The sequence below is a fragment of the Gadus morhua genome, chromosome 6 (assembly GCF_902167405.1).
Source record: "Gadus morhua chromosome 6, gadMor3.0, whole genome shotgun sequence".
Taxonomy (NCBI): Eukaryota; Metazoa; Chordata; class Actinopteri; order Gadiformes; family Gadidae; genus Gadus; species Gadus morhua.
In genome coordinates this window covers 13,880,260-13,902,975 of record NC_044053.1, presented here as the reverse complement: position 1 = coordinate 13,902,975, position 22,716 = coordinate 13,880,260, and the positions used below count along the sequence as shown (strand labels likewise).

Sequence of the window (22,716 nt, the reverse complement as noted above, 5' to 3'; positions counted from 1 at the left end):
TATACGTTTACGGCTAACTCATTTCTCAATGGTGTGAACCCTCATTGTATCAGGCGGTTTTCCGAATTAACATCTTTATTTTTTGCTAGTGCTGCGCCTCATATCAGAATAGCCCCCTAGTCAGAATACTTAATCGCCATATTGGTCAACACAGGCTTTTGTGTTGAAAATGTATTCAAGTGACCTTTGATTTCCTAGACGAAGGCAGCCTTAAACCATACTCTGCGTTGTACTCCCGTCTGAGTCTGCTCCTTTGTGACCCACAGTGCTACTACTTCTGCAGGGTGTGTTGGGGGTGCCATGTGTACAGAAAGCACCCTTTATGTTTTGGTAGACCTTATGCATGTCGAAATTCCTGGTGGGCAGATGGCGTCACGTCGACAGCTGTTCCCAACAGCTGAGGTGGGCCGCTGCAGACCTCCGACTGACAAAGTACAGGCCCAGACAACGGGTGAACCATATGTCTCGGAATCCGACTTATTCAAATATTAAGGAAATCTTGTCTACTTTTTTTACATCTCTTCTTCGTAACCCGCTAAATTAACGAAGGAGCTAAAAGTACAGATGTTTTCTGTCTGAGCCCAACCATGTTGACTGTGACTGAATGCCATAGTGGCAGGGCTCTCTGAGAGATGGGGGAGCTATGGTCGGTATAATGGATAGGATCATCCACCATCTTTACTGTTCTTTAGAAACAAGTCTGCCGCTTGATCATGTGTTTGGATTTCCTGTTCGGTGACGGAAAAGAATGAGAAGAACCGTCCCTCGGGTTTCCAGATTTTTCTAGAATATTCTGGAGCTTCCCTGATATATCCTTCCAGATTTAAGAATACACAAGCTATTGCTGTCCGAGTTTGTGAGAAGAGATGAGGTTCCTGAATGTTTTAGGACAGGCTCATCACACTGAAGGGAAATTCCCAGAAGCACACAACAAATGGTTGTCGAAACCATAATGAGCATTAAACAGAAAATGTGGCCTGGTTAATCAAGTTCAACAAAGTGTTTGTGTGTGCTTTTCCGTCCAGTACAACAAAGAATAAAACAGGTACACACCAAAGGTGGGGATCTTAAAGAGAAGGCTTAAGAGAGTGAAAAGGCCAGGGTGAGAGTACTGTGTGTGAGAGAGAAGGAGAGCTGAGAACCGGTGGAGGGTGAAAAAAGCGTAGCTCAGCAACAGCCAGAAAGAGACTGAGAACAGGGAGGGGTGACCCTCTGTGTCGTCATTATCCCGGAGTCTAACCAGATCAGACCAGTCTGAGCTGAAGCCTCCACAACGACGACTCACACCGGCTAGCACGCTAACTACCGGGACACACACACTGACGCATACACCGTGTCATACATGACCTAGAAAAAAACAGCCGAGAAAAAGTTATAGGGATTTATATACAATTAATTTACTTTACTAAACTCCATTAGATTGATTCTATTTTTTTTACTTGTCTAGGTGTGATAAAAGTTTCTTGCCTTTAGGCAGAGAGGAAATGTCACACAGGAAGTCACCCATGATGACTAATGGATTAGAGGGGTTGTTACCCTAGTATGGGCATGATTATCACAAGGCAGAAGACAAAGAGTTCATTAAACAATCTTCATGACTGTATTAGAGTATAAGGGGTGAGGTGAATAGATTTATCGTGAACTCTTTCACAAACAATATTTCTACAATACCACAATACAAGTTCTGGGCGTACATCGTGTGTTGTTGAACGTAGTGGTCTGCGAAGTGTTAACCTCGGCCATTTGTTACTGTTAATGACCTCAGTGTAATTAGCAGGAGAATGTATTTTGTCCTGACCTGGATCAATTGGGCAACGGATTTAAATTTCATCTGTTTGCAGGACTTACGCATGCCCAACATGATTTAAGTCAACAAACCAGTAAAACTAATTAAAAGAGGACAATTCATACCGGTGCGATTCCTCCCTTAGTGTCTGAACCTGTTGCTGAATCATCTGTTACAGCCAGTCAAACGTGACACGGGGGCACTTCAACAAGCTATTCAACACATCCTGGCGGCAGACCTCCCAACAGCAAGAGAGGTCCACCGACTTCATGGTTCTGCATCCCTCCACCAGGCGCATCACCGTCGCCATGGTTACGTCGCTCCGGGCCAGGCCAAGATGTGTGACGCGTCCGAGTGGCGTGGAGGGCGGTGTGGACGCGGCGACCACCCCAGGCTGGAGGTGCTGGTGGCAGTGCAGGCTCCAGGTCTGGCTGGAGATGATGTGACGGAGCACGGTGTTCAGGTGACATGGCAGCGCGGTGAGAGATAGCCTCTCCAGCAGGGGAGAGCCCCACAGAAGGCTCAACAGCACCCTCTGCAGGGCCCTCCAGGACATTGCAGGCTTTGTCTGTTGCTCATAGTCAAAACTGAGAAAACCAAAATTATACAAAATTATACAAGACGTGTATATATATATTCTCATACAATCACATTTGCAGTGGGCGGCTGGAATGGTGGGGAATAACTGGACTGGGTACATTAGATCAGATTACAATTGAGACTCATCCACCCTTTCAATTATGTAAATTCATTCCAGCAACACAGTTCCATTGGGTATAGTCTGCTTGCTCTTTTCTATGGTCTCTCTTGGGATTTTCTGAGATAAATCCCCCATCCGTCTACCCTTTCATACGATAATGTTCTCTTCCTAAAGTTTGCACGTACCTGAGCGTGAGGGAGCAGAGGTGAGGCAGACTCAGCAGATCGCGGGCACCCCCCAACTCCTCCTCCTCCTCTTCGTCCTCGTACGGTGGGCTGGTAGGGGGCTGGGCGGACACCACCAGCGCCTTCAGTCTGGGGCAGGCCTGCAAGACCTCCAGTAGAGGGCAGTGCGGGCTGGTTCTGACCCCTTCCAGGGTGAGAGAAACCAGAGTGGAGCCCATTTCTCGTAGGGGGGTAAGGAGATCACCCAGGGGCCCCGTGTGACGAAGGGTCAAGCTACGCAGCTGACCCGACCAGTTCCCCAGCCCGGCGGCCCACGTCCACCCATGGTCCCTCCTACCTCCGGTACCCTCCGCCGAGTCAACGGTCACAGCTAAGGACTGGATGTGTGGACACAGCCGAAATGCAACCTCCAGGGAGGCTGGCGACATCGCTTGGATCTCCCTAAGACGCAGGGTCAGACTGTCATCGCCCGGCCCCACTACCATCGCACCCCTTGGCATGTCCTGCTCCCCGATGCCCCCCGCGCCCACCTCTTCTTCCGCAAGGAGATCCGGCTCCTCGTCTCCGCCAGAAGCCTCAGCTTCATCTCCGTCCGGGCTCTGGGTCCCGTGCACCTCCCAGCTCTCTTCTTCTCTTTCTTCTTGGCTCCCCTCTGCTCCGGCCTCCTCGTTCTCCTTTTTCCGGTCTGTCCAGTGCTTCTTCTGCCTCTCCCTCCACACCTCCTCGAGCCGTGGCACCCCCTCCCTGAGTGTGAGCCCCTCAGCGGGCTCAAACTCCCGGCGGTGAATGGCCCCGAGGGCCCAGTCCAGCCCCTCCAGGGCCACGCTCTCCAGGAGAGGCAGGCTGAGCAGGAGGTAGGCAGCCGTTGCCGCCGGCTCCCCCTCCTCCTCCCCTAAGCCGATATCCGTCGCCAGCAGGGATCTCAGAGGCAGCGCACAGAAGGAGGAGGAGGAGGAGCAGCACGAGCAGCACGAGGAGGAGGATGGAGAGGAGTGGCGACAACGGGTGACGACGGAGGACGGGGAATCGCCGCGGTGACGCGTGGACGCGTCGCGACCAGCCAATGAATCGGTACAACGCGCCACACCGTCGAGGGAAGCCCCGCCTCCCAGAGGCAGAAGATCAGCGGGAGAAAGGAGGTGACAGTGGGATACATCGAGGTGGCGCAGTGCCCGGCAGTGCCGGGCGATGGTCCGGATGACCCCCCGGTCACAGGGGGTCCCAGCCAGGGAGAGGGAGCGCAGGCTGGGCATGGAGCGGAGCATGTCTCCCTGAGCCAGGGGGGAGGCCTGCTGAGCCCCAGACAGGTCCAGACGCGACATGTGCTGAGAGGAGGGATATAAGATAAGGAATCTAAATAGGATAACATTTTATGTTATAGCTGTAATGAAATGAAACCCACACGATACTGATACCCACACGATAGTTAAATACAACTGTTTCTGATGGTAATACAGTATGTATCATAAAATGTGAGAAGAAAGGGCCTTCTCATAATTCGACTATTAAGGGCGACCAAACTTTTGTTGGTGCAAACTGACCTCAGTATACAAAAAAACAAAACACAAATAGGGTAAACCGTAGCGTGGCAGGGTTCGGGAACACGCTCCTGTCAGACCTGGCAGCGCGCCGCGATGATGGAGCAGACGCGGGGGGTGACCAGGCCCGGACACGCGGCCAGGGACAGGCCTCGCAGCTGGGGCACCACCAGGAGGTGCAGCGCCGCGCGGGACAGCTGCTTCCTGGAGCACAGCAGGGCGGTCAGCTCCTCCACCAGCCCCCCCGCTGGGAGACCGATCACAAGGTCAGCAGTCAATACACGGAACTTTCTGTTTGCATTTACACTGAAGATCATGAGTGCAGCGACTACTCAGTGAGTAAACGCAGTGTATTTTATACCACGCTTTACTAACACGTGGCCACTCAAAGCGCTTTACAGTAATGCCTAACGTTCACCCATTCATGCAACCATTCACACGCCGACGGCAGAGTCAACCAGGCATGGCGAGGTTGAGGAGTCTTGCTCAGGGTGACCTTGACACTCAAGGTGCCAGGAGAAGCCTGGGATCGAACTAGCCACCTTCCGGTTACCAGCCAACCCGGCCCAGCCCAATCTCCTGGGCTGGGCCACGTGCTGCCCTTCAGTCAGTCTATCCACCATCTTAGAATGACATCCTATATGTTAGTTAATGATCTCAGCTGCCCGTTTGATGAAGCCGACTTGAACACATTATTCACAACCTTGAATTTGTGTCTAAAATGGGACGAAAAAATTTATAAGATTACAGAGAGCACTACGGGACCCTTCGCCCCTGACTTACTGGGTTTAGCTTCCTCCTGCAAGGCAACTAAAGACACGTAAAATGAGGGTAATCCGGAGAAAAGCCTGAGCTTGGCTTTATGACTTGTACATTGCAACATGATCACATCGAAAGGACCGCCTCATTTTGTAAGCATTAAAAATTTGCTTTTTTTTTTGCTAGTTATGATTTTGGGTCGGTGTTACACATGCAAGACGTGTCAGAACTCATTATCCTAGGTTACTGTATACAGATACACACAACAGGTACAACCAATGATGCATTCTTATGTACCAGCCCTTTAGACTAATTGAACGAGAGGTTCGAATGATGAGGATCCCAACCCCTACTCCCCCTACCAAACAAAAGGTCAGCCTTCCAGAAAAAGGGTTTCTAGACATTCTGCAAACGAATGCGTTATTACACCTTGGATCATGAAGACAGGACCACCCGATATATGTATTGTAATGCACAACGTAATCCGGGCGGATTAGAAGGGGTTCTAAATTATAACGGGAATATAACGATACCAGGCTTTTGACAAAGTCAAATCCATGTTTTGATTTTCAACTTGATGTGGGCATCATAGATCTCCGACCCATCCTGCCCGGCACGGCCAACCACGGGGGAGTTAACCCTGTCTGCTCTGCTGGACTCACGCATGCTATCGAAGGGGCCCATGATGTACGTGAAGTGGTAGCGGTCTAGATAGTTCTCTTCGTAGTCCTTCACCCACACGGCCTTCATGTTGTCGGCCAGGCTGAGGAGACACAGCCGGCTCAGAGGGTGAACGAAGCCGTCTTCATCCAGCTCCTGCCTCCTCTTCGTCTTCTTCACACTCCTGGACCTCCTCTTCTTCTTCTGGAGGCGCTGAGCTGAGGGTGATGTAGCGGAGGCCCGGAAATCTTCCTCTTCTAGCATTGCTGGATGGTTTGGTGGAAGCAAATTTGGATTAATATCTGTAGGTTTTCGTTGGGAAGGGAGAGGTACTTAATAATTAGTCTTGCAATTGAAATGCAAGTGCATACATTTTTTATATCTATAGATATATAGATGCTTGTGAATGAGAGTACCATTTTAACTTTATTTATATTAAATGCGAATAAAAAAAGCCTGCACTTCGTGACATTAATTCAAGAATCATACCACCATTAATGATCAATCACTGAGTGTTGCCAACTTTCGGTACCTGGCTGGAGTGAGATTATGAAAGTGACAGATCCGGTGTGTCATGTGTGACGCCCGAAGCGTTAGATGCCCCATTATTACTTTGCTGTGGTCTTGATGAGAGAAATCTGTTCTCTGATCAGAGAAAGTAGTGTCTAATTCTCAAAGGAACTGTCAACATTGTCTTGTCGTGTCATTATTTCGCTAGAAATACTATAGACACGCGCATAATAAAGTGTAATTAATCCATTGATTGTTTAATAAAGCGGACATACCTGTTGCAACTATCCTTTGTCCGGGTGGTAAACAGCATAAGCAGCGGAACAAGGTTCCGACCCTTCCTGGAGTGCAGACGGGTGTACGTTCAAGACTCTCACCTTTCTGGTCACATTGCTAATTTAAGTTAACATCATTATTTAGAGATTTCGTTTCTCAGTTATGGATACTATCAAGTAAAACGCATAGAACGAACTCATTGTAGTAGCTTCACTTCCCCTACCCACCCACTAATTTCTTTTATATAAAAGGAGAGTAGTGTTTTTGTTAATTTGACGCCGCCTAGTGGATAACGTGAGCTGATACAAGAACATATATGCTGAGTAGAGTAGACGAAATAGAAGAGTAGAGGTAGGAACCAATAAAGTCGAAGAGTTAAACAAATAGCTAAAGTGATACAGTTTGATTACATTTGAGTTAAATTCTTGAATAGTTTAGCTATTTATAACTGAGTCTTCAGTTTGAATCTTGTTTCCTACAGACCTTCACTAGCCAGGGTAAGAAAGGGGAGCATTAACCAAGTGTGACGTCATGGGTCTGGGGGAGGGGAAACTCACAGAAGTTATGGCTAAATGCTCCATGCCTCATAGTTCAACTGGAATATTTTTTATATGTTTCAACCTATTGACTTACCAAATTACCAATAATGACTTGCACTGTTTGACCACACCAGGAAGTCGGAACAGTAGGCATAAAAAGAAAATCAGAAAACAATCTCGGTTGGTCTAATATTGGTCTGTTTAAGCCTGTCTCTTTTTCAGTGCGCTGCTACACTCCCACATCAAAACTGGCAGCAATTGATTGCCCTGTAGCACTTAGCTTACACAAGCACACACATACAACTACGCACCTAGATACACAACCCATACAACCAGCTCTTGCATCAGGAATTCCTCGTTAGACATTTTCTTTACTTTGTGTGTGCAATTCAAGGTGTAACTGTAGAGTACCATAGGAGGCATCTTGTTTTTGAAATTAGTAACATTGGAATCTGCCGGTCCTTTGCCATGAGTAGGGTCCAAAAATGTATCGTGAATAATTAAGAAAAAATAAAATAAGGCTAAGAATAACAAAGGTTGAGCGCTGCTTGCAGTAATCACCTAATGAAGAAAGGCAAAGTGGGAGCAGCCACTTGAGTGGGTGCGGGACGGTGCGAACCATTTGGTGGGGCCGTTGTTACACCGAATTCTGCGAACCACCGAAAAGTGTGAACCCAGGGCCGGGGCGCTTTTGCATGTTTTCTGCAACATGCACGAGTTTGAAGGTAGACAGGCATGACAAAAACATAAATAAAACTTAAGATCTCCCCCCATCTTGTTATTAAATGTGCTTAATAAATACATTTCATTTGATTTGATTAGCAGCCATTTACAGACCCATACAATGGATAGGGCGTTTAGTACGATCCATCACCGTTGCTTCTTTCCAAAAAGCAGTGTTAATAACGTTGATTTACCTTTGAGAATTTCCTATTATAGGCTACTTCGTAAAAAATGCTGTTTAGAATTAATGTTAGTTTCATGAAAAGAAAGACCCACCGGTGGGGGGAGTTCTTATGTTATTTATGTTTTTGTTACAATGCACACCGTGCATGTGGCAGAAATGTAAAGCAGCGCCCTCTGGGGTCACACTTTTCGGTGGGTCTCAGAATTCGGTGTACCTGTGCTCCCGTAACCCTCCACTGAAGAGAGCCTTCTTGTCAGTGTCAAAACGTCACGACAATGACTAGGCCTTCTGTCTGGTGCTCCATGTTGGGCCATCTGGCATAGCACTTTCCCGGTCTGACGATACAACTATATCTTGAAGAATTAGTATTTTTTTTTCACATTTTGTTGTTCGACGACCCATCAACCCCATGATTATATTCTTCACATTTGTCCAATAATAGATTGAAAAATTATGGAAAAGGGCATACGTTTTGGAATCTGTTGACGAACGTAAGCATGGCCGAGCGGAGAGCACTGATCTCGGCCCGCATGCAGTGACACACCAACAGCACCGAGTTCGTTGAAGTCCTCCTAGTTTTCCGATCGGCCCAAAGTCAGGGGGCGATTATTTTCATGGTATTATATAGGGCCTACACTAATTAAAACCTACTTATGAATCGTATATTTCATAGCTGCCAGGTCCGTTCAGCTAGATGCCACTAAATTCTACACACTGCGAGCTTTAATATCTATGTGCCACACCTAGTGCCTTAATCAAATGTCAGATAAATATATTGGTTCAAATAGCCTACCGATTTGAACCAGACTGGACACTATCGGGATTGGCCCAACGAGTTTCACGTTCAACAGACAAATAATATATCATATGATAGCCTACAATGTAAAACTACCTAAATGCGGGAATCCATACTTAAGATGTAAACATGTTTAATTTGGGTCTGTTAAGGTCCAGCCTGGGTCTCAAAGTTTCCAGACGCTAATTGACGGTCAATGATCCTTACGGTAACTCAAATTGCCTGGGCTGATAGTTTTGTCTCAGTCCAGCTTTGCTGGTGCTGATTTCAAATTTCCGCTAGGTTAAATAGGGGAAATAAGCCGTTGCATTTCAACATTTTTGCAACATGTTTTTCCGACCCTGTGCAAAGCAGGGGGAATTCCCTGAAAAAAGAACTGCAAATGTGCAAGCAGTGGAGAAACAGAGACGTATGTCGAACACAATGTATTTATTGCATTATTTCCGGATACATATGGTTCCATCATACTTCTTAGTTCCGTAAATTATATATATCATTCCTATGGTGATCTTCCCTTCTTAAAGATTTCCCTTCTCAATAATTATTTTGGAAAAGCTGTAATTGGAAAAGCTACATAAGCATTTTTTCATTAAGCACAATTCACACCTTAAAGCATGAGGAGAAACATTTGGATCCAGAGAAAGGCACAGGATGTACAGACAGAGTGGAGTCAAATTAAACGTGATAAAATAAAAGACCCATTGGAATTAGTTGACAAACAGATTACACATTTACAATTAAAATAATTGCAAAGTATATACTGGAAACTGACAGGTTATGAAAACGTATAAGGATAAAGATATATACGCATAGATATGCAAAATGTAGGATTATATCCTAGCAATAGCATTACATGTTTTTTCTACAATATTCAGCATTAAAATTGCTGAGGTCAGTTGCTGATTAGTTAGAAAATTGGATACAACCATAAATGCTCAGCACACATTCAGTGTAAGGCTGTAAGTGGACACGTACAACAAATAAACCAATTTTATGATTTCCCGAACATACATAAAATAACAAATGTATCACAATTCCCTTTTGCAGATCCCTTTTACTCAAAGTTAATTTTAGAGCCCTTAGAACATTCACACTAGGCATGCTTGAGACACCAAGAGACACGAGGCACTGTTTCTCTTCTGCTGCCCAGGTTACTAGAGGGGCACCACCTTCCTTCCAGCCACATACACTTCTAGGATGTTACGGTCATCACCTGGGAACCAAAAACAAGCACACGGTCAAACATAGGAGTCAGTATAGGCAGCTACAGCAAACCGACAAGCAAACGTCAGCATCTTCAGTGGAGGAACTGAAAGTAAGACCGTTTGGCACTCACCCAAATTCAGGAACTTCTCTAGCAGAACCTGAAAGAGAAATAATTGATGATTGAGTTGATAAGGTCAAGACTCTAAAGATCAGCTGTTTCACTGTGTGTATCGTGCATCTTGGGTGCATACATATATATAATGTGTATATGCATGTGTGCAAATGTGTTTGCATCGGTATGCATGCGTGTGTGTCTGTGTGTGTGTGTGTGTGTGCGTGTGCGTGTGCGTGTGCGTGTGTGTGTGTGTGTGTGTGTGTGTGTGTGTGTACCTTTGGTCCGTCATCTTGAACCAGGTCGATAGGGCCATTAGGCGCAGCCACATTCACCCTCAGGGCATCAAAGTCTTTTCCCACCACAAAGTTACCGGTCTGGTCGTCCATGGACAGAGCTGTGGAGGTTATGGTCAGAAGGGATCATGTCATTCAATTATATACTTTGCAGCATTCCTGACAGGTAATAAAGCGCTGTCACACACTAACTGACCAATAGATCCGGGTGTGTATCCGGACAAAACCCGTTGTCCCTCAAACGGCCTCTGCCATTGTGGTTGCTGTCATCATGTCCCTCCCTCGGTTCGTGTTTCTTTGTGTGGCATTGTTTTTTAGTTTGAGTTGTGATTGGGTTTGTAGAATGTTGGTGTATTTTAGTGTCTCTCTGTTGTTCACATTTCTAGTCTAGGAACAGGCCAGGGCCTCTCATACTGATACAAGGTGTTATCCTTAACATTCTGCCATTGTTATGTCTCAACAAGGTTGAACCGACCTGGTCCTCCGGGACATAGCCAGGGCCAAATACCTTATCAAGGCTGAGAGTGCGTCTGTTCACGTGTTATTCATCTATCCCCTTTTTGTATAATACTCGCCCCAACCCTTTGGTTCGACGAGTAGAGGGTTTCGACAGCCGAGGAACAAGTCATCGACCACCGGGTCCACTATAGATTATTCAACCTAAGTCTGTATCTCGCTGTACATCCTGGAATAAACCATCTATTCAACCCTCTAATCCAACCTGTCAAGCTGCTTTGTTTTCGACTTCAAGAATTACTACTACGACTGAAAATACACAACGCAGAGTCTGTCCGAACAGTTTAGAAATAAGCTGAAATCTAACATTTGGTGCCGTGACACCGTCTTGAAGAGAGAGGAGTGAGAAGACGATTGCCTCTGAAGATTGCCCTGTGACCGAGAAGAGCGTGCGCCCTGCCTGGGAACGTCTGATCAACGCCTGCCCTGCTGAGGGACCCGCATCCACAACGCGGCTGAACCAGCGCATCTCCATGCACCACGTGGGAATCAACGGTGACTGAATCTCATTCCACACTCTCGACCAAGAGAAAAGAACAAGAAAGTAATCTTAAAATAATCTACACACACATAACTGTGATTATTATTATTTGTTTTACTATTAGGCTGCACTACATTTGCTGAGTAATGAAGTTGTGTCATTAAGAGCTTGACGAAGTGAGGACCTGTATTAGTGATTAAGAGTTTGTGTAATAATCACTGAATATACGCCATATGAAACTATTGATTGTTTGTTGAATAAGGCCTTTGGTCTGGGATTGAGTCCTAGAATATTGTTTGTTGAATAAGGCCTTTGGTCTGGGTTTGAGTCCTAGAATATTGTTTGTTGAATAAGGCCTTTGGTCTGGGATTGAGTCCTAGAATATTGTTTGTTGAATAAGGCCTTTGGTCTGGGTTTGAGTCCTAGAATATTGTTTGTTGAATAAGGCCTTTGGTCTGGGTTTGAGTCCTAGAATATTGTTTGTTGAATAAGGCCTTTGAGCTGGGATTGAGTCCTAGAATATTGTAATAGCATGTCATTCAAGTGATTTGTTCATCTGTGCTAGTTTGTCAATGTTGATACGTGTCCTGAATATAACTTAAGACGTCTGGTTTGCTCAGGGCTTTTGTTTTACGACTTGTCGGACAAGGAGTGAAACCGTATTTGTATTGAATTCACTGGTGAGGTTACATGAATCGCTAGAGTTTTTTTGTTTGTGCTATGTTGTTTTGATCCCCGCCGAGGAATCATCTGTATTGTTTTTTTAATCGAAGAGGGAAAAAGTGTGCCATCATCTGTTGTTGGCATACCGAGCTCCGTGGGAGGCGTCTATTTGTTTCTTTCTAAACAGCGATTGGTCGCTAGTTTTAGTTACTTTACAGATAGAGAAAGATAGAAAAAATGCCGAAAGGTAAAGGCAGGAAGAAGGCAGAGGAGGAGGAAGAGGATAGCAATCTGAACCAAAGGAACAAGATGTTTTTGAAGTGGAGGTTAGAGAGATTGATCTTTATTCAGTTCGCGAGACTCTGTAACAAAAAGAGAGATGAATTGGAAAAGACAACTGCTCTGAAAAAAATTAGAGTGCAAATCAAACTGCTTGCCGACGAAATTCGTTTGTTCAAGGATGAAGCGACTCGGAACAAAGAGCAGAGGAAGTTCACAGACCTACACACGACGCTAGTCGGAGAAGGACTGATAGCGGCCCACCCCCTCGACTCAGGGCCCTCTGAGGGGAGTGACCAAGGCAAAGGAGGAGGAACCTTGGGAGCCTATGGTTGCATGTACCCCAAACTGCCATTGTGTGGCCCAGATGGGGAATACATCTTCCCTGGTGGTTTACAGGAGTCGAGACACAGTGTTCTTTCAGACATCAACAGCTTTATAGGCGAGTACCCGGTCATCTGCAGTACTCCCCACGTGCCACAGAAGGGAAATCCATCTGCCCCACCTGACTATGCTAATTATGATGCGACCCAGACCCCACAACAATTTCCCCAATTCACCCCTGTCCCACCACATTCCTTTCTTCCACAACAATGTCTACATCCGAACCCCCCAAAACAACAATTCTCCCAGGAGAGGTCTGGAGCAGTGACTAAGAATGAGTCACTCTATGGAGGATTTGATGACAACATACAACCACACATGAAGACCACAGACGAGAAGAAGGGAATAGCCAGGGAACGAGAAAGATTCCCCCAGTCCAACAGGGACAGAGGACGATTCCCCCAGCCAGTCAGACAGAAAGAACCTCGACCATGCCACAACTGTGGACAAATTGGACACTGGATCAGAGAATGTAAAGCCCCTCGAAAGATGTACCGTGACCGCTCCAACGAGAGAGTAGGGGAAGAAAACCGCTCAGACAAAATGAGGGAACGATTGAAGAAGTTACAGGCGAAGAGTGTTGAAGAACTCAGCCGCATATGCTATTCAGTGTTCGAAACCAACAATAACACCGACTTGGAATGACACTCGTTAGATTTGGCACGCAAACTAACTGATACGGGGTGAAGAGTAGGGAGTGTTTAAGTGTTTGTTATTTTCATTCCTTTATTTTCACAAGAGGTTAGTCTTCGAAAGATGCTAGGACTTTTGTCACTGCCTATCTAAGTTCATGTTGGTTCCTTCTTGACACAACTGCTCAGCTTTAGAACATTTTGTTTGTTTTGTTTTATTTTTGAACAAAGGTTCAATCATTCATTCATTCACACAAGGTTTATTGAGAACTATGATGACTGATTATTGATTACTGATATAACAATTTTTCGAGTCAAGCGATTTATTTTTGTATGATCATTTTTCATTGTTTATCGAATCATTTTGATTATTATTAATGTTGGAGGCTGTGACAATGCCTCCCCCATGACTGATACTGCACCTTTTCTTTGTTTCATGTTTCATTGTACCTGGGAGATCCAGGAGACACGGACACTTGTTGAGTCCTTGGGAGGAGTCCTTGAACTGAACTGTGTCTGTGTTTGTCCTGACGCCCTACTACGAACTTTCATCCTCATCCCCCACCACACCTGCGGTGGCCATCAACTGGAAAATAACTCTGTTGCAACTGCTACTCAAAACCAACTGTCATGCAGTATTGTCTGTGATGTTGTGCCAAGCAGAGGGAGGTGTCTCGACAGTTGACTTTCTTGATTCTTTAAAAATGTTTTAATCATGAGTAACCTAATGAGTTTGTTATTTTCTTTATTATAGTGGCCTACACCTGGTTTACTTGTGTATGATTTGAATTTACTTGTCCTATTGCCTTTTATGCTTTCTTTCATTGATTTAGTTAATTATTAATGGGTCACCAGAAAATACACTGAATTCTCTTTTTGTGGGTGATCTTTAAACTATGTTTAGTATGATCAAGAGGGAGGAATGTAGAATGTTGGTGTATTTTAGTGTCTCTCTGTTGTTCACATTTCTAGTCTAGGAACAGGCCAGGGCCTCTCATACTGATACAAGGTGTTATCCTTAACATTCTGCCATTGTTATGTCTCAACAAGGTTGAACCGACCTGGTCCTCCGGGACATAGCCAGGGCCAAATACCTTATCAAGGCTGAGAGTGCGTCTGTTCACGTGTTATTCATCTATCCCCTTTTTGTATAATACTCGCCCCAACCCTTTGGTTCGACGAGTAGAGGGTTTCGACAGCCGAGGAACAAGTCATCGACCACCGGGTCCACTATAGATTATTCAACCTAAGTCTGTATCTCGCTGTACATCCTGGAATAAACCATCTATTCAACCCTCTAATCCAACCTGTCAAGCTGCTTTGTTTTCGACTTCAAGAATTACTACTACGACTGAAAATACACAACGCAGAGTCTGTCCGAACAGTTTAGAAATAAGCTGAAATCTAACAGGTTAGTTGATTGATGTCTGTGTTGTGATTGGTTGGATATGTGGGCACGGTCCCTGTAAATTGGCTTGCTTGTGTGTCTTAGTCGTCTTTGCGATATTCTGTTGTTAATACATTTTCGGTCCAATACATTTTGATGTGTGCTTTTCCTTTTAAAGTTTCTTGGAGGCTGAGTCGGAAATGAAGACTAACATTCATTTCTCACAAAATTCTTCGAAACTAATTTTTAGGCCAGCTTTGGGGAAATGGCCTCACCAGCGGTTGCAGTGTTTCGTATAATGAAAGTACTTATAGTTGCGGAGCATTTGAAAATATGCAGAACAAATCAAACTGGAGCTTCAGGGGAGTGGTGATTCCTACCCTGTGATTCGGTCACAGGGTGGGAATCACCACCCCACACATAAGTTAACCTTGCACATTCAGCATGGCTGAGAGTTTTTGGAATACTATTCACTATGCATACACTTTGCATGCCTTCCACAGTATTGGACGTCAATGTATTTTTTGACCACCACTAGCATTGAGGCCAATGGCCTGGACCAGCACTAACAGCTGACGGCCATATGGGCCATGTGATGCACATGATGACACACACTTCATGCTGATACCTAAACCAGATCCAGCCCTATCTCTCAGCTCCAAAATGCCCTAAAAGAGGGTTTGGGTTGGGGTGGGATACCTTGGCTTCCCCCCAGCGTGGCCAGTCTGAAGGTCTCCTCCCAGGTCAGAGTCTGGTGGACGGGGTCCTGGATTTTCAGGGCCTTGGACGTGTCCCGGGTTCGCCTCACCGCGTCCAGCATGGAGGGGGAGTAACCCCCCGCAACATCTGAACGACGAAACAAACGCATCGATGTAACACATGAATGGACGCGGTATGTTCCGACACACGCATACACTCACACTTCTGTCTCATCTGTCAACCCCAACCCTAACCCTGAATGTGCACACGTACAACCAAAAAACATTTACAGGCGGACAATCTTTAAAACATAGTGCGTAGAACATCATGATAAGGCTGGCTACCTGTTCCAAGGCCCAGTTTAACTTTATGGCTGAGAACTTTACGGACGTCCAACAGCCCACTGCATAACCTGGAGGCGAGAGAGAGAGAGAGAGAGAGAGAGAGAGAGAGAGAGAGAGAGAGAGAGAGAGAGAGAGAGAGAGAGAGAGAGAGAGAGAGAGAGAGAGAGAGAGAGAGAGAGAGAGAGAGAGAGAGAGAGAGAGAGAGAGAGAGAGGGGGAGCAGTTCGATTTCCACATTGTATTTGGTTTCATTGTTTAAGTTTAGACAGACAGAGAGAGACAGACAGACAGACAGACAGACAGACAGATAAAAGACAAATCCATATGCCAGTGCAGTAGCAGTGTGTAGCCCAGAGGTTTTGTTAGACATCGTGCGCTTACGAGAGGTTGGAGTTGGGGCAGTGAGCCAGAGAGCTTCCCGTCTGGTGAAAGATCTGCAGCTCTTCATCACTCAGGTAGCAGCCGTGAGCCATTATGGTCTGTAGGACCAGGAACAGCGTTAGGGCGGTCAAACAGAAGACGCTCAGCAACATAACAGCAGACACCCTGAGACCCTGGTATGTTGGGTGGGTTCCATTGGTCGTTCTGGGTTTGTCCTGAAGATTTCCTCCTTAATTAGTATCTATGCTTTGACCTGCTGCCTGAGTTCCTTTTTGCCTACATTCGGGTCAGAGTTCAGAATCCATAGAGACTGCCTACATGCCACACTGTGGACTGGGGGGGCGGGGCTTGAAGCACCACTACAGTGCTGTCGCCTCCATGCACCTCACCTTGCTGGTGAGCAGGTTGTGCTTGCGGTAGACGTCCGTGTAGGACTCGGACTCAGGGAACAGTTCCTGCACCAGCCTCACCTCATCCATGTTTTCACTGATATGGCTCTGAGGAAAGAAAAGACAATGCGTGATGCTGGGTCATTCAGATCAGTTGGCCCAGAGGCGCCTGAATAATAACATTACATTTGGTCATGAACGGGGAATAGGGTTATGCAATGTTTGGGTAAAGGGAAAAAAAGGTGTTAAAAACGGCACGGCTCTCAATGATTTGTCCGCCCCCCGAAACAATGGACGTTGCATGGTGTGGTTGGCTTAGGGACCAGTCAGCAAAAATAAACGTGACAAGCTCACCTGAATGTGAAGGTTGTTGTTCCTGGCCACCTCGGCGAGCTTGAGCATCAGCTCCGAGGTGCACGATACCGAGAAGCGGGGAGTGACCACCGGCTTCACCAAGGGGTACTGCCAGACCCACGGAACCAACGAAACGTAGAACATGGAGATTTAAACACAGAAATCCAATCGTAAAATCCTATCGTAAACCTTTTAAAATAAATGCTACTTTTGGACAGCCGACTCTACGCCGCAATATCGAGTGGAACGGGTTGAGCCACCCTTCTTTAAAACACGCACAGCGTGGCTGGTCTGGTGGATAGGGTTATGTGTGTCAAGTGTGTGTGTGTGTGTGTCAAGAGGGCTTTGTTGTAGTTGTCGAAACAGAAGGCAGAACAAAAGACAAAGAATGTGAGGAAGACGTACCTTCCTCTTTATCAGCTCGCTGATGAAGCTGGAGGACAAACAAACAAAACAAATGTTAACTTTATGCAGGATAGGATGGACAATAATAACCTATTTAAATAGGTTATATATGATGACGATGAGTTAATAAATAGTAATGTACGGATTAAGTAAGCATATATAAATATAGAGATTATAAAAATAAGTACTAATATATATATATTTATACAACGGGGGTTGTATAAATGTTCAACCCCCGTTGTATAAAGGGGGTCGCCTGCCCTCCGCTGCGCGTCGGGGCCGGACAACGCCCCTTAACAGTGATATAATGAGCACATACCACAACCTGTCGTGATCTTTTGCTTAAATATAACACAGAATATATATATTATATGGTCCGCTTCAAAGGCCCTTGAAAAATGAGTAATATTTATATTTATAATATAAAAAGTGTTTCCACACCGTGAGGTTTCGTCCAGGGACTCCTGTGTTTCTTCTTTGTAATGTTCATGAAGCCCGTTTCGGTCCATGCACACTTTACCCACCAGGGCACGCTGCCCAAAGTCATCTGGAAAAAGGAACATGAGCTGATCACACCGAGGAAACCAAATCCACATGTATTAAAGAACTGAGCCCATGTTTCAAAGTTAATAGATGAGGGATTATAAAGTAGGTATTCCATCTCTCGCTCTACATTTATGGGTGGATGTACAGGTTCTGATGTGGATGCATAGGTTCTGCTATGGATGTATAGGTACTGCTGTTGATGAATAGGTTCTGCTATGGATGTATAGGTACTGCTGTTGATGAATAGGTTTGCTGTGGGTGTGTAGATTCTGCTGTGGATGTTTAGGTTCTGCTGTGGATGTTTAGGTTCTGCTGTTGATGTTTAGGTTCTGCTGTGGTTAACTCTTCGGACAATAAGCAAATAAAATCAATTAATGTTGTTTCTTTGGACTTGCTTTTTTCATTGCATGCTGAACTACAGCGAAACGGCCTCAAGTTCAGCCTGAGGTCATGAAGGGATGCCCTGACTCTGTTCACATGTTCCCAAGGCAGAAAGCCGGCCTCTTTCTAATAAACCACGGAATGCATCGTCTCAGCACATCGGCGGCCTTCAACTACTTTCACTTTTGTGAAAGTATAACGATATTATTTTAAGGGAAGGAAGCCAATAAACAAAGACAATAAACAAAGCCACTTTGAGAAAAGGCAGATATTGTTTAGATGAAAACATCAAAGAAAAGAGATTGACCGGGGCCAAAAAAAAACTGGGGTTTGACAGCAAACTCATAACTTGAAGCCTTGGAAGGCATATGTCTGCCTGGGCTTCGAGGGAGTATATAGTGTAGTAAGTATTCTCATCTTATTGTTATGTTGTGAATCCCCACAAGGTAAGTATTTTTATGCAACTGTTAATCTCTTACACACCCACACACGCACACAGACCCACAAACACAAACCAATCGAGAGATAAGCAAGCCTATGACTCTATAAACAGGGTGAAGGTTCGAGTTATGTTCTCAATGATATTGTAATACAGGCACAGACACATCTTGTCTTAAACAGCAGATTAAGGCACTAAGGTTCTTCAGGTTAGGGTTATTTAAGGTTATCTCAGTTACGTGGGTTAAATTGGTTATTCTTTAAGTATAGTTGTTGATTGACGAAGCTAGAGTCCCTACTAGTAGACAAACAGTGCTGGAAACTAAACTTTGATCCTTGTTGTGGAGCTTTGTCATTCTCCCCATGCAACATGAACCAGACAGCCTCAACAGGTGTAGGGGCAGGTGTGTGTGCACAAGCATGTGTTGAACAATTCCACATCAAAGCAGATGCACCCCAGGAATAGTGGATGGATCCAACTATCATTAGAAGTTCTTGTTTTTCCCATAGATTTATAGCCCTGACATGGTCTGATATGCAAACAAAAAACATATGCCTAACCTCTTCCTCACTAGGCCTTGGGTTATTGTTGAAGATTAGATAGTCAAAGTGCATAGTGAATTTGCACAACTACAAGGGCTATGTTGTGGAACATCGGCAACAAATGAAAGATAGCACCTATTTGATTTTTATTGCAATTGAAATAATCAATGTGGATGTTACTGGAACAGAGTGGATAAAACAAGACCATAGCATAAATGGCGGATTTAATTTCCGCATGAGATACATTTCATGTTTTGTACAGTTATATAGAAATAATTATTGTTGTTACATTCACGTTATTTTGTAAGGGGACTGATTGTGTTCCATTAAACAATAGTTATTATGATAGACCTTAAGATGAGAATCTCATAGGCCCAGGGGTATGTCGCATGACTTTCTCACATGTTTAAATGCTTTTGGTAGTGATGGCCTCAAACAGGTCCTCTGGGGATGAAGATTCAATTGATAAGTAACCACTTTAGACTGTATACTGTTCTCTTTAGACATTTTATCTTGCATGATCTTTTCTTGTAATTACAAGATATTTGGATAGTTGGTTTTTAACGTAATGCTTATCTCGTAATTATGAAAAAAAGTATTTGTATTTGTATTACTAATGTATTTCTGTAGTTCAAGCATGAGCAATACCTGCCGCTAACATTAGCATTCTAGAACTCAAGTCACTTTTTACGGTGCTGCAGTTTGACATTTTCCTATGCTATCATGAGGCCAAAGAAAGAAAGGGACACACAAAGAATCGCTGCCTAACTAGTTGCCGAGCGCATGTCCAAACCTAGAGGCATGGCATTGGTTGCCCTCAAGAGGTTAACAGTAGAGGTTAACAGTGACTGGCTGATGAGGATTAAAGATGTACACTTACTCGCAATCTCTCCTAGCAGGAGGGAGGCGTCTGTGTGTATGGTGGCGAAGTAGCAGGCGGTTGTAGTACCATTTCTCAATGTCCGTTTCTGAAAAATGGACAAGCAATAAGCATAATATCCAGCTGATACAGGGCAATGATATAAAATAATCTGGATTACGTTCCTTACTTTGAGGCTATTTAGTAGAATAGCCTAGTTACCAAACCAATTGATTCAACGAGCCGATTTGTTTTCTGACTGTTTCCGTTTTGAATAAATTAGGCCCAATCCCATTTCTACCCCTTCCCCCTTCCCCCTACCCCTTCCCCCTTCAAAACATGGGGAAGGGGTAAGGGGTAGAAAAGGGATTGGGCCTCAGTGTGTAGCGACCTGGGACAAGACAGAGAAGAGAGAGAGGGGCTGCACTCACCACCACGTGCGTGTAGACCTGGCGGGCGAACTCCAGATCCGAGTACCTGGACTCCACAGGGAAGGTGTAGGTCTGGAGCCAGTCGAGCAGGGGCAGGTCCAGAGCAGTGCCTGCAAAGCTGTACTGGGCTGCATGGATGTGGGTGTCCACCAGGCCGGGCATGAAGAACTCCCTGCCGTGTAGGATGGGGCACAGAGGATGTTAAGGCAGACATTTAGAAATGTAACAGCTGAAGACATGATGCTTTATTTGGGATCATGTTGTACAAAATAAGGCCATATAATTAAGTAATACAATATAAGTAATACATGAGTAGTAGCACAATGCCATTCCATTATATACAGGTTTAAAATAATTGACTGACCAGGCTATATATATATATATATTTATATATTGTATATATATTATATGTATATATCCAGTAATGGTTTAAAAACCTCCACTCACTGAGGTGATAGTTGAGTAACAGCACTTGGGTTGAATCCAAACTTTGCAGACACCTTTTCCAGCTCCGGGCCTTTTTCAACAAAGGAAATCTAATAATGAACACAAGACAAGGCATGTTTGCATTATAATCTGAATGCATTATTAAGAATGCCAAGCTGCTAGCCAACTCAAATACCCGCATTAGTTCGAACAAAAAATAACATATACGGTCTTTGCAATGTAGCCTACTGTAGGTCTACGTGTGAGAGTAGGGTCCTTGAAGGAAGGCTGGGAATGGCATTTCTGCTCTCTGCAGCTCTGCCTACCTCTATGCTTTCACGCTAATTGACGGGTTGCCTCAACACAGACGCCACTAACTGCTTAAATATATTGTACCGTTGTCAACAACAAAATGTATTTCTCCTGGGGGACTTTGATTGACTAAATATTTTGCATTTCATCGGACTGGATCAGCGCCAGCCTACACACAGGACAGTATGTTTCTGTCACGTCCAGGGACGATTGCCCGCAGGACCGAGAGCATAGAACCAAAGGTCTTTCCTATCCAATTGAATCACACATGCTCTACCTTTTTGTTGAAAATATGTAATAAATCAAACATTTCTGGACTTAAACGAAATGTTTTTTATCAGATATAGCATAAAAAAAAAGAAAAAAAAAGAGATTACAACATAGGCTTACTTGATACAAGTTATTATCCCAACACATCAAAATAATAAATAATATATTCATCCAAGCCTTTGATTAAAAATAACAGAATGAATAGGCTATGTGTATTTTTATTGCTTGTACTGTCATGCACAATCGTAAACGATATTAATAATGATTTGATACTGCAAATAAAACAGCGCTATTGGATCCTGGTATAAGAATAGTGGTCCCGCTGCTACAAGTTATTACACAGATTGCAAGTTTTCTCCCCTCTTCACAGATATCTCAGAAGACGCCACAGACCTTCCCGGTGGAATCCACCCCCAGCAGCGCATCTTCCAGTATGACCAGGGCTTCCTCCTGGGTCGAGTGGACGAAGGTTCCCCTGAACACCTTGAAGTTGGTGGCGGCGGAGGAGGAACACGCTTTAGAAGCTGCCATTATTCCGCCTGGACGAAATGAGCGTTACTACCGAGTGGATGCGCTCATAAATGTGTCAGGTTTCAGGATCGTCGAGCGACTTCCTGCTGCGGACCAGAATACAGTGGATGACGTGCATTAGCCGACCCTCCTTTTCCACCGCGACAGCTGCATAACGCCTCGTTTCTCATGTACACGCTCAGATCATGCACCGTGTTGATTTGGTGTGTGGTGTGGTTTGGTATCACACGTCTTGATAGAAAAGCATTTTTTGGTAGTGGGTTTGACTTTGAAGGCGACTACTAAGTTTTTTTTCAAAGTCGAACTTGACCCTGGAAGGGGATTAACCTGTTGAGAAGGGGCTTTGTCTGCAAATCACCTTAAATAAATACATTCACACCTCCAAAATGATATGCACTTTCAAAAGCGTTGAATTAGGCGGTGCGATCATTTTGAATTCGCACATGTTCATACTATTGGCCAATAAATGCAGTAACTGAAGAAAAAAAGTAAGATCTTTAGTATCCTTCCGTCTACTTCGGTCGCTGAAACAGAACATCTGCGGCAGTCGAGGGGATCTCCGACTCCGAGAAATGTGTAATTATGATGTGTTCACATTACTCTGATATAACTGCGATCAAGGCATTATTTATATGTCTATTCGTGTTTCCAAACATTATTGGTAATTTGTATTGTTGGTGGTATTTTAGGTTTCACTTTCGTCGGAATTCAGAAGCCGTGGGGGGATGGCGCCCTGCAGCGTTCAAACGGAGACAGTACAGCTGTGTTATTTTACATCCACCTTGGGGACGACACG

General features: G+C 44.8%; 2 protein-coding genes across 4 annotated transcripts; both read right to left on the bottom strand.

The window, feature by feature from the left end:
- Positions 1–1,367: 1,367 nt before the first annotated feature.
- Positions 1,368–6,923, bottom strand: si:ch211-214j8.12 (uncharacterized). 3 transcript variants are annotated; one of them, XM_030358262.1, is made up of 5 exons: positions 6,414–6,923; positions 5,631–5,894; positions 4,290–4,456; positions 2,672–3,996; positions 1,368–2,217 (listed from the first exon to the last, which is right to left on the bottom strand). In XM_030358262.1, exons 2-5 carry the CDS (start codon positions 5,890–5,892, stop codon positions 1,959–1,961), a joined length of 2,013 nt encoding a protein of 670 aa, XP_030214122.1. In that variant the 5' UTR covers positions 5,893–5,894; positions 6,414–6,923; the 3' UTR covers positions 1,368–1,958. The 3 variants fall into 3 exon arrangements, with proteins under 3 accessions (XP_030214122.1, XP_030214119.1, XP_030214120.1); XM_030358259.1 differs by having other exon boundaries at positions 1,368–2,373; positions 6,414–6,922; XM_030358260.1 differs by lacking the exon at positions 6,414–6,923 and adding an exon at positions 6,161–6,407 and having other exon boundaries at positions 1,368–2,373.
- Positions 6,924–9,070: 2,147 nt separating this feature from the next.
- Positions 9,071–22,081, bottom strand: gda (guanine deaminase). The gene is made up of 14 exons (XM_030358886.1): positions 21,783–22,081; positions 20,829–20,917; positions 20,382–20,553; positions 19,972–20,059; positions 17,625–17,730; positions 17,184–17,211; positions 16,779–16,886; positions 16,425–16,532; positions 16,036–16,133; positions 15,656–15,723; positions 15,312–15,458; positions 10,253–10,371; positions 9,993–10,020; positions 9,071–9,869 (listed from the first exon to the last, which is right to left on the bottom strand). The coding sequence occupies exons 1-14, from the start codon at positions 21,918–21,920 to the stop codon at positions 9,811–9,813; spliced, it is 1,356 nt and encodes a 451-aa protein (XP_030214746.1). The 5' UTR covers positions 21,921–22,081; the 3' UTR covers positions 9,071–9,810.
- Positions 22,082–22,716: the final 635 nt, after the last annotated feature.

What these genes read in the sequence shown, in the direction of transcription:
- si:ch211-214j8.12 (XM_030358259.1), bottom strand. Translation starts at nt 5,892, where the DNA reads ATGCTAGAAGAGGAAGATTTCCGGGCCTCCGCTACATCACCCTCAGCT. An exon ending in GGGCCCCTTCGATAGCATGC is followed by an intron (nt 4,457 to 5,630) that starts GTGAGTCCAGCA and finishes TCGGTCTCCCAG; the next exon opens with CGGGGGGGCTGGTGGAGGAG. An exon ending in CTCTGCTCCCTCACGCTCAG is followed by an intron (nt 2,374 to 2,671) that starts GTACGTGCAAAC and finishes TGGTTTTCTCAG; the next exon opens with TTTTGACTATGAGCAACAGA.
- gda (XM_030358886.1), bottom strand. Translation starts at nt 21,920, where the DNA reads ATGGCAGCTTCTAAAGCGTGTTCCTCCTCCGCCGCCACCAACTTCAAG. An exon ending in CCTGCTAGGAGAGATTGCGA is followed by an intron (nt 17,731 to 19,971) that starts GTAAGTGTACAT and finishes TCCTTTTTCCAG; the next exon opens with ATGACTTTGGGCAGCGTGCC. An exon ending in TAAACTGGGCCTTGGAACAG is followed by an intron (nt 15,459 to 15,655) that starts GTAGCCAGCCTT and finishes TTCGTCGTTCAG; the next exon opens with ATGTTGCGGGGGGTTACTCC.